The 19,390-nt window shown below is 43.4% G+C and overlaps 1 protein-coding gene across 2 annotated transcripts in view; it reads right to left on the bottom strand.

Annotated features, from left to right (window-relative positions):
• Positions 1–3,207: 3,207 nt before the first annotated feature.
• The window catches only part of fam222aa (family with sequence similarity 222 member Aa), a 49,648-nt gene continuing 33,465 nt past the window's right edge, over positions 3,208–19,390 (bottom strand). For both annotated transcript variants that reach the window (XM_071482870.1, XM_071482871.1), the window contains exon 3: positions 3,208–10,248. In XM_071482870.1, coding sequence (XP_071338971.1) covers positions 8,780–10,248 — 1,469 coding nt within the window. In that variant the 3' untranslated portion in view covers positions 3,208–8,779. The remainder of the gene's footprint in view (positions 10,249–19,390) is intronic.

Here is a 19,390-nt window from a genome sequence, read left to right as displayed (position 1 = left end):
CTTGCAATTCCTGCATAGATTTGAGATATTTTTTCTCTGTAGACAATGTTTTCTAATCAGCACTTGAGTCATCTATTCCAGACAGACAAGGGCATACCCATTACAGAATGGGTATGCAGAATGACAGAAGACTGAAAAAAAGTATAGTTTCATTTAGGATTTTTATGTTTTTGTTTTTTTTTTGTTCGTCTGATTTTGCTGTTTCCTTTTGTGCTTTAAAAAGAATGATATTGTATTATTAGTGTAGTTGGACAAACGTTTAGATAACTACAGATATGTTCCTAGCTGTTTTGTAGCTCTTTGGATGAAGACCCAAATCTTATATTACCATACTGAAAGTCAACAACTACACTGTTGGTGGCTAACTGTCTATATAATCTTTCTTTTTGATGACATTACTGATGTAAAAATGATTTCCATTGTATGTCTTACAAGTGTACACGCCACATTAAACCCAATTCTCAAGAACTCATCACTAAGATTTTTAGTTCTGTTCAGTCTTCACCTCTAAATGATCATTTGCAGTTCCTCCTCTGGCCTGCTGATGGCTGCAGAGGTCTAAATTCCTTTGCTGTGATGCATGTAAGGATCCCAGATGAGGAAGACAAGTGTTAGCCATGTGTGCTCCTACAGATGCTGTAGGACAAAAATATATTTTTTAATTATAGCTGTAAATGTTGCATTGTCAGTGCTAACTGTTATTACTGTAAAAGGCTATAGTTTAAGGGGTGCAATCCACTTATGAAATATTTTTTTCCTGTGGATTTCAGGTCTCATTGACCTCACTGTAACACCTGGCCAGTAATTATGGGCTTTTGCCTCCATAATGAAACCACAAGCTGGCAACAATTTATGAAGTGCTTCATTGCTTTTCACCTTTCATCATTATACCTCACCTTTCGTTTTCCTCTTTAAAATGTGGTGATTCTTACTCATGATAACTATGGCCTCACCCTTCACCTCCCATCCTCCTCCTCCTCTCTCTCTCTCTCTCTCTCTCTCTCTCTCTCTCTCTCTCTGAGGCCAGCAGCGCTGAAGGACACAGGGAATCTCTCGCCACCTCAGAGAAGAGGCTAATCCTCTTTGCCCCAACTTTAACTGGGCCACTAATCCTCCAGGTTTATCTAAGCAGTGAGCACCTAGCGCTGCTGACAACTTGGCCTGCCCTCCTCCCTGCAGCCTGTTAAGTAGGGCAGGGCTCGGTCCTGCGAGTGTCACTGTCAGCAACTCTGGAACCGCACACTTGCACAGGAAGTGTGAGCTGTTAACAAAATGGCTCACTTGCTTGCAGCATGTGTGTGCTCACTGCCACAAATGTGTCTCAACAAACCAAGTGACAGCCAAGTAGGATCATGTTGTAACGGCCTTCATTTAGTAACCACACAAAAGGGAAAGTTGACTGTCTCAACCAAAGGTCTTAAGTAAATCAACTAGCTTAGATATTGGCAGTACAAATTGTTCAGCTATTGTCCAGCCAGTTAAGCTTTAAGGTGTTTAGGCTGATGAGACTCAAGCGGATACTGGGCTGGACTTGTGCCAACTCATTCTTTATTCACTAAACAACTCTCCAGACTGTCTGATGGCTTCAAGTGCAACATTCATTGTCTGCCTGAAGTCCAGTAGCCTGACACAAAGGAGGAAGCCTGGCTACACATCGGTCACACTCCCACAAATTATTTCACAAACAAATATTGCAAAACAGGTGATCATCACTGAATCATTCTCTGAGCTAAAAGCTAAAATCAGACTCAGACCTAAAAGATAATTCCAGGGGCAGCTTTCTCACAGTTTTAAGTCAGCACTAATTCTCTTCCTTGAAATAATTCCTTGAAATTCCTTCACTGATCCCCAGTGAAATATTTCACTAAGGTGTGGTATTTCTAAATGGAATGAGCAATCACTGGAAGCACTGGGAGATGAGGAGCCAGAGACATATTGGTTAGGTAGCTTGTGAGATGACCTTTCAGTTCATCTAAGATGAAACGAGGCTGCTGAACCCGAAATGATTCAGAGTGTCTAAACTGACAGGCGAGGGCACGGCCGCGGCAGAGCGTCAGCCTGCTGCCCCAGCCTCTGTAGGCATCTCTCATGATTTATTGTGAAATTGCCAGGGACTCAATGTGGCATGCAGGTGAATGAGTTTTGCTAATAAGAGGAGCATTTCTGCTCCACAGAGCTCTTTTTCTGTCTGAGCGAGCGTGTATGAAATCAGTGTGCATTCTCCCAGTACCACACGCTCTGGTGGAGGCGGCTGGCTCATCAGTCTATGGTTTATCTGATGTTTTAGGTGGGTGGAGAGGTTAGGAGTGAGGAGAGAAAAAGAGGACAAAGCGTCAATATTGAGTTCTTGAAGGTACCTGTGTTGTCAAACATTTAGATGTTGTGTTGCTTTTCTGTAGGATGTGGATTTGGAGTAAGACCATGCTGTGCTGGCAAAATCCTATTGAAAAAATGTTTTTTTGATATGTTGAGATTAGAATATAGGCGAGCAATGATGAAATCAAAAACATAATTTAGAACTATACTAGTTATGTTTTTCATTTTTAGAGGAGGCGTATGGAGCAAAGGGGTGTGAGCTGCAGTACGAGACAAAGATCAGTGGCTGTGCTTTGATTTGTAACAAATTATGTTCAGAAAAACACCGAGCCTATCTGAGACAGCTGATGTTCCTTTATTGTATGGCTTGAACATCAAGGCTTCAGAGGAGGACACCTTGTCTTGGCCACTTTGGTAAATTGCGTGTAAAGAGACTTAGCTTGCCTTTGCCTCTGCTTAAGAGCAGTTTCTCCAAATCCTCACCCGGGAAAAACGTCAATCATTCCCACAGTATAAAAGGCTACTGTCCCCTTTTTTCTTTCTTTCGTGATTGTTTGATTAGCTGAGGTAAGGTTGTTTTCCAGTGATGGCACAGAGAACCATCCTTCATAAACTGTGAGGCCTTATGATACCACAATATGCTGCCGCAAAGGTGAAACAGGTCAAATGAACAACAGGATTGTAGAGGGCTGGCATATGGCGGTGATGTGCAAAGTGATTCCTAAGACTAATATGCTTACCATCATTACAGTGGTCTGAAAAAAGGTCAAAATGTTTAAGAAGATGTTTACAGCAAAAAAGAAAGAAAGAAAGAAAGAAAGAAAGAAAGAAAGAAAGAAAGAAAGAAAGATGGACTATGGACTATGGAAGAGTATAGCAACAGAAGAGGCATAGAAGTCATCTGCTTTATTTACTTATGTCAAACAATAATACATAAGAGAGGAGAGGTCAAATGAAAACCAACCATCTACATTAAAATAAAGAAATTTCAGTCCTGAGATTGACAAAAAGTAGGGAACAGACAAAATATCTACCGTGGTTGTTGGGATGGAGGAGGGACAGTGGCAGTTTCAGCAAATTGAAGATGATGGTTGTGGGGAGATTAGGGGGAGATTGCAGAACTGGAGAGGGGGTAGAAGGTAAGCAATCACTGGGATGCTTGGCTGTAGGCACATTCAAAAGTTGAAAACCCCACGACTAAAGGATTTTACAGCTTTTTTTTTTTTTAATATTCAGACTTCTTATTTCGAAATCTAAGACTCATATATTATCATTTTCAAAAAAGAAGAAAAAAAAGCAAGGTATCCTTTACATTTTTTCATCCTGAGGAGACAAAATCATTTTTTTAAACATAAATACAACACTGCAGGGAGAACAATAAGAGAGATGCTTTATAGATTTCCCATTTCCATATATATTATTTTCTCAAGGTTGCAGCACCCTCAGACTTTGGCAGCGTTGGTGCATTTGAGATCATTCGGGAAAAAACAGCCCTGTTTGTCCACAGGAACATTCTGAGAGCCACACAAACAGTAAAAGGAAACAGGAAGAAAACAAGCAAAATCCCCAGACTTTTCTGTTTAGATTGGATGCAGCAATATACCCACCACATAAACTAGATGAATATTTGGAGGCCATAAGCTTTTTCAGCTGAACATACATAGTTGTGACGCTGAAGAAATAAAACGCTGTAAGCTCCTGGAATTACGACCTGCTGCACTGCCTTTTTAGAAAAGGGCCCTGGAGCCGTGCCTTTGGAAAAAGATCCTGATTTAGTTTGTGATCTGTGCTGATTTTTTACTTTTTTTTAACTTAAAAAAAACACAACTGTGTGGTACTCACATGTGACCCATCCAGTTTTATTCAGTAGCACTAGAGAGATGGCAATGTGCTCCAACTGTGGCAAAACACAGCAAATCTTTTAATGATATTGTGCAATATAGCTATAAGGCTGGTGGGTTAACTATACAAAGCCTACCCAGGACCATCTGAATTATTGATTAAAGTATTTTCTTGTTAGGTAGGAGCCAAATAGAGAGGACTGGCCACATGACTTTTTGTTCTTGTAGTCGCTAAGGAGGGATGCTGGGAAGGACTCTGAGATGAGAGCCCCAGGGGTCCAAGGGCAGCCAGGGGACATGACTGAGGTTGACCAAAGTGGTGTGGAGGGGACGTCAACCCCACCCTCCCACCCCCTTCTGTCATCTGTAGGTTCGGGAAGCAGCGCCAAGACTCTACAGAGTGAGCAGCTGCCTTTATTTTTTCTAACCCTTCCCTCCCCTCCCGTCCCCTCTGTTTTGAGAGTGAAAGAGCTGACCCTGCTTTAAATGGGTCTATCCGCTCTTCTTCCTTCACAGCAGTGTTTAAGGTGCATAATATGCAACTAGACCTTTGCACTGGGTTAAGGTCTTCGTGGACTTATTGGGATTTACTAAGGGATTTTTACAACCAGCATAAGTCAATTTCCCCCCACTTTGCCCTCAGGCCTTCCTTGTGAGTATCTCATTGCCCTTGAAAACGTGTTAACAGTCAATAGTCTGTAGCCACAGAGATAAGTGATAGATCTTAACGTCCTCATTCAGATGGTGTTTGAGTGGTGTAATTTATCATTTCCTGGGCAATATAACTTCCCAAGCATTAAAAACTTAATTATAAATGAAGCTCTTACTCACTAGAATTTAGTAAATTGAGGCACAATAAGTCTTTGAGTGAGAAAGGTGGTTTCTTCGGAGGGTGAATCTGAATATGAGGCCGCAGAGCCAAAGAGGGGAGGCTGAAACCAGCACCAGGAACATGGCAATTATCCTGATTACTGATGCTTCGAGGCTTCTCCCCTGTAAAATCCCTCCCTGTATCTTTCTCTCTCTTCCCTTTTTTTTTCCTTTGCTGAGATCTGTCACATTGCACAGGGCCCCTCAGCCAGGCAGGGAGCAACCATGTATAATCCAACAGAAAACAAATCCCCTCGATCAAACACAGCCCAGCTTTTAAAGCAGGACTCTGAGCCTAGGCGCCATGGTGTGGTGCTGAGGCCCTCTGAGACGCTGTGGAGGCTGTGATTTAGCAACCCCCCCGCACCCCCTCTACAAACCCTGCTGTCCTCCCCTTCAACGCCAGCCAGCCAGTCCTAACCTTCAGTTTGTTTAAGCACTGCTGAACCCTGTTGGCCCCGGACAGGGGGAGGGTGGGCTTAGATAATGACATGCCATATGCCACTCTGCCTCTGCAGCTGAGTGAGCCGTGCGTGGATCAGCTCAGGCACAAATCTATTTGAAATTTAATTCTATTATCCTAATATGGGCTAAGCGTCCATTGTCCAAATCGGGAATAGTGGAATGGACCAGAGATGCAGGGCTAAGATGCATCCCATCAATAGGAACTCATTAATGTGTGTAAAGGACTAGGGGACAGACAGTTTGGAGCCTGTACAGTAGAAAATGTGGCTACAAAGCAAAGATGCAAAAAGTAACTAAATACCACAGTATATTTAATGAAACTGCTTTGAAATTAACATATTGCGATAAAATCTTTTTTTCATTTTTGTTTGATTTTTTTTTTGTGATTTATTCAGTTGAACTTGGCTCAAAATGGCCAGATTCCTCTCAGTACCTAATAGGAAATCCCTTGCTATTTGAAAAGGGTTTGATTTCAACCCTTTGAGCAAATGAATACTCTCTACTGGCAGTGTCCAACAACCAGGCGTCACCCAATATTCCCATTAGCAGAGAGGCCTGGTGCTTCAGACCTCCACTGGTGGGAAAGGCCAGACACCAGAAACTCCACTGCCTCAAGTGTCTCCTCTTCACTTCAACATCATGTGACAGGGTTTAATGCTTGGATGCAGAAGCCAAACGGAGGGGATTTAGGGACGGGATGTATCTGTAAATCTGTCAAAATATTTCTACAAGACAGAAAATATGCTGGAATCAGACTGTGGCTGGGGTATTAAGCTGTTGAAACAACATGAAAATTTTTCACTGGAATGTTAAGGAGGCTTACTGTGCAAATTTAAGCCAAGGGGCTTGGTATTCTTTAGGCGGAAATCTTTGTCAGCCTTCAAAGACAGTGGCTCAAAAATTTAAGGCTCATAGTTAAGATTAAGCAAGGGTTATCTTGAGGGAGAAAAAGGTCTATTCGTGGAGCACAAATGATCAAAGAAATATTAATTCCTGCTCCTTTTTAAAAAAAAAAAAAATCTATCACATCTTTAGGATTCATGGGTAAATCATTTCTTTACTGCTACTTTACAGTACAGGATCTAGATCACACTCCACTCTGCATCTCACAGAGTTGCTGAAAAAAGGGCCCACTCACGTCCCACTTACCTCTACAGGACATACGTTAAAAAATAATGACAGACTTCAAAGCCAAGATGTGGCTTCTGAATATATTCTTAAAGAAATTTATTTTACACCTCAAAACAAAAAAAAACAAAACAAAAAAAAAAAGAATAGGGATTAGGGATGTGGTACATTGGGAATGTATTGACAACTGTAGTTTACATTTTTTGGTGTAAGCTCAGAGAAAAAATGTTAATACAGTCATAATAATTGCACTTCATAAATCTAGACTGATGCCAGTATTTCCCCACAACAAAGCTGCAAATCTCTCTCTCTCTCTCTCTCTCTCTCTTTCTCCAGTTAATAAATTCAATTTACCATTGAAATTTGACTGACAAAAGAAATGCTAATTTAAGACCAGAGGACTGCTGCACTGATCCAATTTTTCTCTTTCACTTGAGTCCCACAAGGCAATGAAACATCGCAGTAATTTAAGTGCAGTACATTCAAGGGAATCTCACAGTCATTATAAATATTTCACTGCTCTGAATCATCAAGTTAAGACTGGCCCAGGCTAAATGCATCCCAACCAGGGGCTGAAAAGGACAAGGGAGTGAGCGTCGTCTCATTTCATCTGACGCCAGAGGACAGGGGATGATTGTTTTAATTTTGTTTGTTTGCAGGATCAGGGGTGAGGAGTACTCCTAAAATAGAATTTCCGTTTGTGTCCGCTTTTCTCTGTCGTTAATGATAACACCTGACAGTGGAAGGGGCTACAGCACTGTCACTACAGTTATAAAGAAGTCCTGTGAGAACTTGATTTCTACTAGCTCCAGCGAATATCTAAAGCCTCCGATGAAAGGGAGCAAGATTTGCAAACGATCTCCTGTACATTACTCAGATATGATGTTTATGGGACTGGTGAATCAGTTTTTCAGTCTTGGTGGAAAAAATCTTGTAATGACACAAAAAAAAAAAAAAAAAAAAAAAAAGTCTGAGGATTTTGAAGAACACAAACTAAAATGCACACACGCGCATGCACTCAGCCGCATACACGCATTAACATACACCTAAGGTTATGTAGATAACCCCCCCAATCACATTCTTCATTGTAACATTTCTTTTTCTTTAATTTTTTTGCGACATTTTCTTTTTAAATAAGTATTTCAAGATTTATTGTAGATTCCAGTGTTGGTTAGGAAAAAAGAAACTCTCAGACCAGGTTCTCACAGAACCAAAGCAGCAACTATGCCTCACACCAGGACATAAGAAACTGCACATCAGCTTGAGGAAGAATTATTAAATCATAAAAACAAAACTGGAAAATAAAATTTAAAAAAAAAAAAGAGAAAAAAAAAGCATTTGAGATACTTTTCCCCATAGCAGCCAATGCATATAATATACCTACAAATATATAAAACAACAAAAAATAGGTTCAAGTTTTTCAAGTTTCTTAAATATATCATATCCAAACTACCCAATTCCAAACTTCAAAGTTAACAAGATTCAAGCAGTGCAATTTATGTATCAATTATAACAGCAATAATAACAAATATTGTACTATCCTTTTAATTCAACCTTATGATCCTTGTACATAAAACCCGAGTACTGCCTATAATCTTATTCTTCTCATGTATAGGTATCTGTATGTGTGTGTTTACGTGTGCACTGTTAGAGAGTTTTGGATTTTGAGAGCAGCCCTAAACTTCGGCCCTTTAAGACCATTTCAGTGACAACCTACACAGTAGCTTCATCCTTAGTATTTGGAAGGGGGATACAAGTGCTGTTTGCACTTCATGTCACGCTATGATTCTCGTCAAAAAAGTTCAGGCAAGTAAAACAACAACAACAAAAAACAAACAAAACAAAAAAAAAATCACAAAAAAAAGAAGAAAATCAATCCAAAATTCCTATTGGCAAACCACACAATGGAACATCTGGAGAATCTTGAAATCCCTTTTCTCTCCCACTGGCAATCACTACCACCTTTCATATTTGGGATTCCCACAGCCTGCCTTGAAAACCACCAAATCTAGGGTCACACAGCACAACAACTGCCCTTTTCTAAGCTCCCACACTAGTTAAAGCAGTGCCACTCGTAGCCCAAAAACATCCCGGTTCTTTAACTTTGATTTTCTTCACAAATTCACAACTCTTGATTCTTTTCATCCTCTCTTCCCCCTCTATCTGTAAACAGGGAGGCGGATGTGTGCATGCTGGTGGTCTAACAGACGTGGCACAGACACAGTCTCGTAGCCTTTGCCAAGCATCTGCTCCTTGATGCAGGGTGGGTGGATGTCGTTGATCAGGTACTCCAGAGATTGCAAGCTGCTGCTCAGCACAGATGTGTTGCACAAGCTCTTGCTGGGCAGGCTGCAGCACAAACCTCCGCCGCTGTCTATAGCAGGGTGGTGATGATGATGGTGGTGGTAGTGGTGATGGTGGTGGGGGTAGCCCATCTCTCTGTGCCCCGTGGCCGGCCCTCCTGTAGAGGTGCCCAAAAGCTCCTGGGTGTTGTAGCAGTCACTGTCAGGTGTCACCAGCACACTGTTCCACGGCGGGGCAAAGTATTGACCCACTGAGAAATTTCCATGCATACCCACACAGTTCAAAGGGGAAGAGCTGACTTTGTCCAACCCGCCTCCTCCGCTGGCACTGGCTGTCAGGTGGTAAGGTCTGGAGGAAGAGGAGGATACTTGGGACGCCATAATCCCTCCCCCTGGAACACAAGTTTCGGGGGACTTGCTGATGGCGCCCCCTCCTCCACTACCTCCACTGTACATGCGGAGCACAGCCTGTTGCTGCTGCTGCTGTTGTTGATGTTGTTGTTGCTTCTGCCAAAGAATATAGTCCATACCATCTGTGTACACTCCAGTCTTCATCGCCTCCGCACTTTGAGCCGGCAGCCCTGGCCCTGTGTACACCATGTTAGCCTGTGGACCCATTCCAACCACGTAGCCTCCACCTGAGGAGCTAGAAGAAATCCCCATGACAGTTGTTCCCTGTTTGGAGGGGCTGGAATTTGACGGTGCAGTGGCAGCCCCTTGACACACCTGCTGCAGAGCCTGGGCCTGGCAATGCTGGTTGATCTGGTAGATGATGCTCTGGATGGAGGGGAGGTTGGACTGTGCGGGCAGGGCCAGGCCTCGGCCCCCTGTTACAGGAATCACTGAGCCAGCTACAGTGACATTAGGGGGAACTGACAGTCCGGGGCCTTCTGGAGGCTTTGAGGGCCCAGTGTGGTAAACCATTTGGCTGTGGCCACTGGCTAAAGTGCTACTATTAGGGGGTGGGTATGGGGCAACAGCTATGTGGGCTGGAGAGAGCTTAGTCCGTCTGCCTTCAGAGTTCTTGAGAACACCTTTTGAAGGGACAAAGTTAGATGTTGATGATGATGACGATGAGGCGGAAGCCTTGACGATGGCGAGCAGGCCTTGGTAGCCCCCTGTGTGGAGATGTGGGTAGGGACTATAGCGCTGCCCTGTGGTGTCATATCCATTCACAGTCCGGTTAAGGTGCTTGTGCTGGGGAACCCTGATGTTGGTGGGGAAGATCTTGATGGACAGAGGGCTGTTGGCCGTCTTCTGAGCGTAGGCGTCAAGTTCTGCCGCAGTGGGATAGCGTGGGGAATGTGTGGGCACCAAAAGCTCACCTACAAGACAAACAGAGAAGAAGTATGAATGAAATTAAGGATTGTGATAAACACACACACACACACACACACACACACGCTGTATGTGTAGAAAAACAAAACAGCAGAACAGCAGACCAGAGGTTTAATTACCAGAAATATCTGAGTAGCCGACAGAAAATGCAACCACAAAATCAGATCAATCAATCAATTGCAATAACCACTACTTTGCTGCAACAGCGAAACCTGGCTGCGTTACAATGACTACATTTAAACCACACTGAAAAATGTCAGTGTTTCTACAAGAGCAGGTGAATAAAACCAGATGCAAACAGCAGACACACTGCAGAACAAACCAAACAGAGTTTGCAAATTGTAAATCAGGACTGACATTCATTTATGTCCCATCACTCCCCTCCTCCATTTGAGCTTTCCTTCCATCTCATTTTCACACCCTCCTGTGGAAGTTCATCCCTAGACAAATGGATCTTTTTAAAAACTCATTCTGTCAAAGCCTGGTACCTTAGGCGCTGTTAAATCAGTGCATTGTGAAATTAATTCGGACTCTCTTTAGCATTGAATTGGGTTAGCCTTGGATACCAGGCAAGGAGGGATGGAGGGGAGGGGATAAAAGCTTGTTTAATTGCAGTGGCACATTTGAGATTCATAAGTGGTATCACTTACTGGGTCTTACCCTTGGCCACAGAATTTCCACATTTATTCAATCCAGGAGTACACGGAGAGACCCTCACAAAAAACCAATTAAACATCTACCGGGAATTACTAGCCTGGTTAAGGTGAACTATATCAGAACAAGCCAAGTTAAGAACGCTAGAGTGCTGCTATTTGCAAACTTGGACAAGGATGAAACTGAAAAATTGGTTTGGAAATGAAGACATGCTGAAAAGGATTAAACAAGACAGAAACACATCATTGTGCAGATAAAATAAATAAAATACATGAATGATTTGCCCTTGTGTAACTATGAAATATTTCAATGAGGAAGAGTAGCAGAACAATGCATTTTGTGCACGTGTGCTATTGATTATTACTAAATGTCTTTCTTTTAAATGAGCAAAATAATACATGTTGGAACAGACAAAAGGCAGATGCTCACTCCCATCACAAAGACTTTGCTATTAATGTACATGTAAATGCTCTGTTTCACTGTTTGCCATATGAAACCACTCCAATTCCAAAATTCAATTCAACAGTGAACGTGGCAAGTGAGACCAGCAATAGCCCTTGCTCAATGAGCCAATGCTTGGCCATTGTGAATTGAGGTGGCAAACAGGAAAATGGCAATTTCTAAAAACCCCACCATGTGTCATTGTTTGGGGGCTGGGCATAGAGGTGAGAGGCCGCGGTGAGATTGGATTTAAACGACATTATTCAGGCAATTTCATGGCTACTTAGCTCAGTGCAACAAAAAGGGTGGGGGGCTGGGAAAAGAACTCAATTTACAAGCAATATATCAGCTGCCACAAATGACTTGCAACCCCTTCAAAAATGACATTTTTATGCAAAACCTAACAAAACGCACAAAAATTAACTGCCATAACTGTGCCGTCAGCAAATGTCCTGGCGACCTAAGGAGTCTGCAGGGTGCAGCCTGTGACTAGGACTCACTCCATTTCCTTTCCTATTGCAAAATCATTTTAAAGAGACTCCACAGCCAAGTAGTCACAATTCTCATTCCTTTGCTCCCATTACAGATAGCATGGGGAGTTCATTTTAACAATGCTATGGGTCTCCCACTGTGAAAATGATTAAGTCTACAAGATCCATATCATAAAATAAATAAATTGGGAATTTAACAGCAGAGACAAGAGACTGTGAATATCCCAAGCCAAATTTAGTGCAAGGGTTATTCCAGTCAGTTTGGTTCATCCTGCAGACAACATGCTTTCTAAATCAGATACACTAGACTTCAAATTAGTAATTCGTAAAAAAAAAAAAAAAAAAAAGGAAAAGAAAAGAAAAAAATTGCCTGACATTAATGACTTAGTTTTAATCAGATTGAGGGAACCTGGTGCCATGCTAATGGGCTAGACTTAGTGTGCCAGGCCAGCCTATCTGAGATCTAACCAACCTTACCGAGGCAAAGCTCTGCTTCCCTGGTGACAGCAGTGCCATTTGCTTTGATGTTCTGACTTGCAGTGGAAAACTGACAGAAGACTTATTTCATTTGCTCAGAAGAGAAAAACATGCTCATTTCAAAGCACATTGCTGGTCCACATGCAAATGGAATGGCAGCATTTTTTCTGATCTTCTTTACATGAGGGCGAAAAAAAAAAAAAACATCTTTGATCATCACATGGTCTAAATGAGGAAAGATACGTGGCTTTCAGGCATATCAAGGGCCTGTGCCCTGCCGCCCCTACAAGCCCCCAGCTGCAGTATGCCCATCATTCCACCTAATTACTGCCACATGAGGAAAAAAAACTATAAAAACAGCCAGGAAATTCATTAAAGGGTGGCTAATTCTATTCCTTCTCACTGACTGAGTCCATATTTTCCATGCCTGAGCCCGCATTTCTTCTGAGAGAGAGGAGGGAGCCCTCTCCCTCCGTCTTTTCCCAGCTTGGCCCTTGTTTGTCAATAGGCAGAGCCTTTGGCACACCAACCTGGCATCAAAGGGTTTCACACTTCACAGGCCACAGGGATTAGAGGCCTTTCAGGCCTACAAAACCCATCTCAGCTCCACAAAGGCTTCCGGTTATTAGAACCCACAGGCATAAAGGAAGAAGAGGAGGAGGAGGAGGCAAATGAGCATCTGGATGCTTCTGATTCTAGCTTCTTCTTTAAAAAGTTCCATGGTATAAATTTTATAGCAAAGTTGATTACAGTAAGTATGGCCACAAACCGGTGCATAATTTCACTCTCATACACACACTGTGTATTTGATGTGCAGGGTCTCCACATCTCTCTCCTCCAGAGCAGTAAGTCTATAAGGGAGGACATGGAGGTTAAAGGAGAGAGTCTCTTTTTAGGCTGACGCTCTGTGACTTATTGGTTTAGGCTGCAGTAGATCATAGCTACGAGCAGCAGCATACAGATGGTGCTGGCTGATAAACACCCTCTGAGGCAGCCAGCACTGCCCCCTTTGTGTGAGCCCTCACCTCCTCATAAGGTAGGGGGTTTCCTGCACCTGTGCACACTCTCCAGTGTGGATCATGCATGCAAACACAACGCATGAAAACAGAAAAAAGGCGCAAACATACACATTTACTAGTACATACAGGCAGACACACACACACACACACGAACCTGCATCTGCAGTTGTGTGTCTCATTTGCCATCAGTGGAGCATGTTGTTATCCTCTGCTCAGCGCTCTCTCATGAAATGTAGGGCAGGGACAACAACAGGTGCCTGTGCGGGCGACAGCCTGCAATGCCTCCTGGGCTAAATGCTTCACACTCGCTTCATTTCGACATGCGACAGCCTTGTAAGGATTAATTATTTCCCCTGGGGATGGAAGAATATGCTTTTTCCCTTCCTGAGAGCAGGAGGCTATGTGCACTCACAAGCACATGAAACAGCTTATAGTAAATGAACAGTGGAACCTGGGCTAGCACTGTTTTTGCACTAAGCAAGAAAAAAAAAACTTTCACATGAAAGGAATGTAAACAAACAAAGAATATGATTGAACTGCACTGGAGATGAGATAAAAGCTCAGGCAAACACATGCATTAGTTCTGAGAGATCACGCGCCAGGGAGTGGAGATGGCAGGGAGGCAATTAATGGGCTGACCTTCGTCCTTAATCACCCAGTGCCTGGCACACAATGCCCATGTGTCAGAGCAGCACATCTCTAAATGCCATCCCTCATTAGCACGATGCACGCAGTGAGAGAGGCTATCTGTGCAGTGTTACACTCTCCAGCGGTCAGACAGAGATAGCAAGGCTGGGATAGGATAACATGGCAGCACCGAGCCGGGCTGAGCTGCAGTAGGCCATGATATGATCTAGAAATCCCATTTCACTTGGAGGATGGGCACTCTCCTTTCTCTCCATTTTTGATTGGCATGAAACTCCCCAAGCACAACGTCCTTGGTGTACCCAGCTCTGTCACTGTGATTGCGTGTGTGCTTGTGTGTATGCACGCGTGTGTGTGTGTGTGTGTGTGTACATCTGTGTGCATTTGGTAAAGGGGGTACCCAATTCTGAACACTCAATTAACACTCCTTTAATTAGCCAGCAGTACATTTTGAATTCTGATGAACTAATTTTCTCGGTGTGAGGGTGGAGGAGGCGGTGGAGGCGGTGGAGGCTGTGGAGGCGGGTGGGTGGGTGGGGGGGTCTGGTAAAGATGAGGTCCACTGGGTACAAAACAGCAATAAAGAGGGAACTGGTTAGATTAGACTGTAAAAAATCCATTAAATTCTGTGCACTTCTTCCAAGTGAGAGGTCAAATTGTGTTGATCACAAGAAGCAAAGGCAGACACGGAGAGTATGAGAGCGGGGAGTTAGGTGAGGAGGGGAGGAGTAGGGAGGGCAGAGGGGGAAAAAAAAGAGAGGAGATAGGGAGTCAGAGGCTGTGTGAGAGTGCAGCACCAAATCCAGAAGACCATGAGAATGCTTTGCATTTTAATTAGAGGTTTAAATGAATAAGCAGAGGAAAAAGTCTGAGAGAACTGCCTGAAATGCCCATTTATTAGTGTTCCAAGTGTTCTGAAATTATGAGCAGGTTGGAGAAGTTTCTTCTTATTAGTGGAGAAAATGCTCCAACACATCAAAAAGCCCTCAGCATTTTCTCACTCACTCCTGCAAGCCTGTATCCCTACTTACCGCACGCTTTGATCCCCTCTGACCATGTTCGTTGGTGAGCGGGGGGAAAAGAGTGCTTGTTTAGATGAAGGGAGAGGAGTGTCTGGCTGAACTGCAATTAAGTTTTCACAGAACAACGAGTGCATAATACACAGAAACTTTGGCCAAACAAAGAGAGCAGTCTGTGATGAGGTTAGGGCAAACACCAGGCACTGAGATCACCACAAAGATGAAAGACAACAACGGGTCAGCTTCAGTCCAACATCAACCGCACTCTGAGAGCCATTTCCCCTGAGAGCAACAGTCCCAGTCAAATGTGTGTGAGCCAAGAGACGTTAGCTGCTGTGCTCATCATGCAGCTATACATGCTGGGTCTTTTTTTTTTTTCTTTTCTTTTTGGTAAATTTCATGCAACAGAGTATCCTAACTGGTTTCAAAAACTGGGGATTCTTCCAATGTGTGACCTCTGGGCCAGCAGGATGTCCCTTTTTTCCACAGTCTCATACCACATTCCACCACTGATGGACACTTTGCCCTTAACCTCATTGTAATGAAGCTGATGAAATTAATAATTCATGGCTACAGCAGTCTTCAAAACCTTTATGTCAGAATCCCTCAGCTTGGAAATAGTGTGACCTGTCGAATGAGTTGCAGCCTAGATTCAACAGCATTGTTCCATGGAGGAACCCTTGACCTGTGGCTATTGTTTAGCTCTTAGCAGATAGGATCAGGGTCTATGACATACTCTCTCCACCTCCGTTAGCCTGCTGTAAAAAGACAGGCAGGCGGGAGGGGGGGAGCCAGAGGCAGCTTCGCATCCTGAACAATACCTGCCTTGTGCTAATGGAGGTGTCATCTGGCACAGGGCTGATTAGTCAGCGATTACAGCCAGGCCTCAATTGCCGTGACAACTGCTGCAAACACAATGGGCCCTGATAGAGCCAGCTGTTTGGTCCTCTGCAATTAACCCTGCATCCCACTCGTCTCCGGCAGTGCGCTGCCTCTAATTGACTATTGGGCTCACAAAGCAGGGGCTGTCGGCCAGACCCCCTGGACACAGCCCCCCGCCCCTCTGCCGAGGTAGAGATGATAATAATAGAGGCGTCCTGTGGACTCGGCCGCCAGTCAATCAAAGCCTCAGTGCCCCACAGGAGCTTCCTGAGGAGAGAGCGAGCAGAGGAAGCACATGTATGAGCCAGTGATCAACAGGGAAGAGCAGCCTTGCAGGGGGCAGACATGTTGAATATGCCCTCAGCCAGAGTGCTAATCAATTCAAGTGCACGTGAAGGGAAAAGGAACCCTGCTGCTTGCTTGATATCAGAAAAGCCATTTTTAGGAACACTCATCTCCCTCTGTTCATCTCAAGGCTGATTTTCTGTGCAACAACACAGGGAGGGAAAAAAAATCAAGGAAATTATTTGTCAGGCCTTTCCTATCTATAATTGCAAAGATAAAAATCAAACCACAATGATTTCTCAGAGGATAAATCTGTCTACATTCACGGCTGCTTGTGTCATCACAATCATCAAACAAATGCATATTGTAGGGCAACTGAAAAGAAAATGTGCTCTTCACCAAAGTCCTCTCTGTCTCTCTAAATTCTACATGTTTATTACTGATCAGCTGACTTATTCATTTTAATTTATAATGTACCTTAGCTAAACCAAAAGATGTATTTTGTTATGGGGAAAAAAAACCTTAAACAGGTCGTATCCCATAGTCAGATACAGATACTTTTTAATTAACTATCAGACACTAAAGAGCAAGAAAATTATGCACTTAATCCAATGAATCACTATGTAAATAAAAGCAGTAGTTGGACAACATTTTTCAACAGGGGGTGCCATACCGCAACCTCATACTGGGCTTTTAACCTGCCAACATGTTTCACAAATAGCAAAGAGGATAATGAGAATGTTAAAGTAATCTGCACACTGATCCTTCACAGGCACGCAGACATGGCACAATGTCAAAAATGGATTTAATCATTAAAAGAGATTTAAAAAAAAAAAACTTGGATGAAACTCCCAAATCTAATCTTTCATTTCATTAAAGCCAATCTCATCTAAGATTTAATCTCTCTATTTCCTACACAAGCAGATAGAAGAAATACCAAACTGAGAGCCTAATTTTGGCTTCCTCCTCACACAGGCTGCAGCATGAGGTCATTTAGTGAGCCTGCAGTGAGGCTGTACACGTGTGTGGTTAATACGGTACATTGAAACAGACATAAGGTCCCCAGGTACAGATGACACTGGGAAGGATCAGGAGGAAAAACAAGCTCCGTTCTCACTTTCTGCACAAAATGTTTGTGTATTAATATTATAATTCTTGTACAGTCTCACATATGTGAATAATGTGATGGCGGACAATGTGTCCAATCAAAACCGCTAATTAGGTTCAAATTATAAAAGGTTTCCTCCAAAGAAAAGTGAAATATTATACCACCAGAGCACTGTCATGTTTACATTTTCTCGTTAGAATTTATCTCTAAAGCCAGATGTTACTGAATCAGCCATGAAAATTAATTAGCTGGTTTGATGTGGCAACCTCATGCTCCTTCCAGACAGACCTGGCTTTTATGGGCTGTAGGGGAAATTACTGAGAATTGATTGATCCTGAAGGACTCCTCTGTACACATGGTCTGGCAGACAGACACACACACACACACACTAACACACAGAGATCCTGGTTCAAACATTTTAAACCTCCAGCTCAACCTGACATCCTTTCTCTTCAGTAGCTACAACATCTATAACCATTAGTTATCAGAATCCATAAATGCGAATAAGCTGCACCCATGCTCTTTATTTGTTATTCTAAAAAGCAGGTAAATGAGCATTATATACACTTAAAGTCAGACAGACAAATCTCAACCTGAGTTCTCTGACCTCTAAAATTCACCACTCTCTGAGACAACAGTTGCACCCTCTGACCCATAAAGCATTGAAACTACAAACGGTTGAATATCCCCCAACACATCTCTTGATCTTTCTGCTGCTTTCTCTCTTTTTCATCCTCTTTTCCTTCCTCTCTTTATCTCTTTGTGCTCCTCCTTTGCTCTTTGCTCCCCCTCTCCGTCTCTTCCGTCTCCCTCTCTGAGTAAGTGAGTTTCATCTGGGGTGCTTGCCGGGCGAAATTACCTCAGGGCGAACACTTTATTATCTGTAGTCAAAGCGTCACCACAAATACCATTCTACACACACAAGTGTCACTTTCCATTTGTCTGCACTCTGGCTGCATTAGCAGAGCCTAGCCGGCCCAGAGCCTCGTCTCAAACACGCCCGGCAGAAGAAAACTAACAGCGTGGGAAAGCACTCGTCCTGCATTCCTGCCCCATTAACACCACTGGCACCGCCAGAGCAGACCTACTGCCTCTCAGGGGAATCAAAAACAGTATCATCAGCACTAACCTTTGTGAAGATGGCTTATGAAAAAACAAAAAGAGAAAGATATGTAGGCAGACATCTTACAGTCTGTAGTTCTCTGCCATGCATGCTGTGATAGAGAACTAAACTTAGGATCCCCCTTTCATTCAAATCACTGCACGTGTTAATTACTGACGATCTAGCTGAGCGTCCAGCAGAAACAACACCAGTGGGCAGTTTCTGTCCTCTTTGAGCCACAGAGGAATGTGGGCCGGCAGTAGCCATGTCAGGCGTTCTGTGGGACACCCGTGCACCAAACAAACACAGAAACTGGGGCAACACGTTTACCTCACACTACACACTGGACTCCATAAACAAAACGACCAAACAAAAAGGACCAGCTCCATGTTTGTTCCCATGGCAGCCACCCCCCTCCTCCCCAAAAAAGGGTATTTTAATAGAAAAATATCAACACTGAAAATTTCACACTGTGAACAGAGCCCCCTCATAGCCACAACCTCATTTTAGAGTTTCGCCAGACTCTTTCCGTTTGCAATAATTTATGGGCCTGGATGGGCAACATAATAGATTATAAATGGAAAAAAATAACTATATTAATCACAAAACTGCTCTCTGTTTAATAATCAAGTCTGGCTAAAGGGCTTAGTGGAGTGCACAGTTCTGTGTAGATGAGGGGACCGAGGCCCTGGTTTGTGGGCTGCCTGTGATGAGCCAGCCCTCAGGCCTGCCTGGGCCACCCTCATTGTGCATACAGCATGGTCTAGAAAGCAGAGCTTTATCAGTAAATACCCCGAGTCAGCACAAGCAGTGGGGTGGTTATGCGTTGCGACTGGCACACCAGCCGATATTGTCATGTGCGATTAGGCCTGTGCTCATGAGCCTGTGAACTCATTCCTATGGCATCAAAGTCAACCCCACCCCCTACTCTCCTCCATTTATATCCCTGCCTCTACGCTGCCCTCTCCTCTTTTACTAGATTTTTCCATTTTACATTCAGCCCTGC

This window comes from Trachinotus anak, unplaced genomic scaffold (genome assembly GCF_046630095.1).
Source record: "Trachinotus anak isolate AG129_WGS33_773 ecotype Australia unplaced genomic scaffold, CSIRO_AGI_Tana_v1 ptg000008l, whole genome shotgun sequence".
NCBI lineage: Eukaryota > Metazoa > Chordata > Actinopteri > Carangiformes > Carangidae > Trachinotus > Trachinotus anak.
The sequence above is the reverse complement of the archived record's forward strand: the minus strand, read 5'-3'. Positions and strand labels throughout refer to the sequence as shown.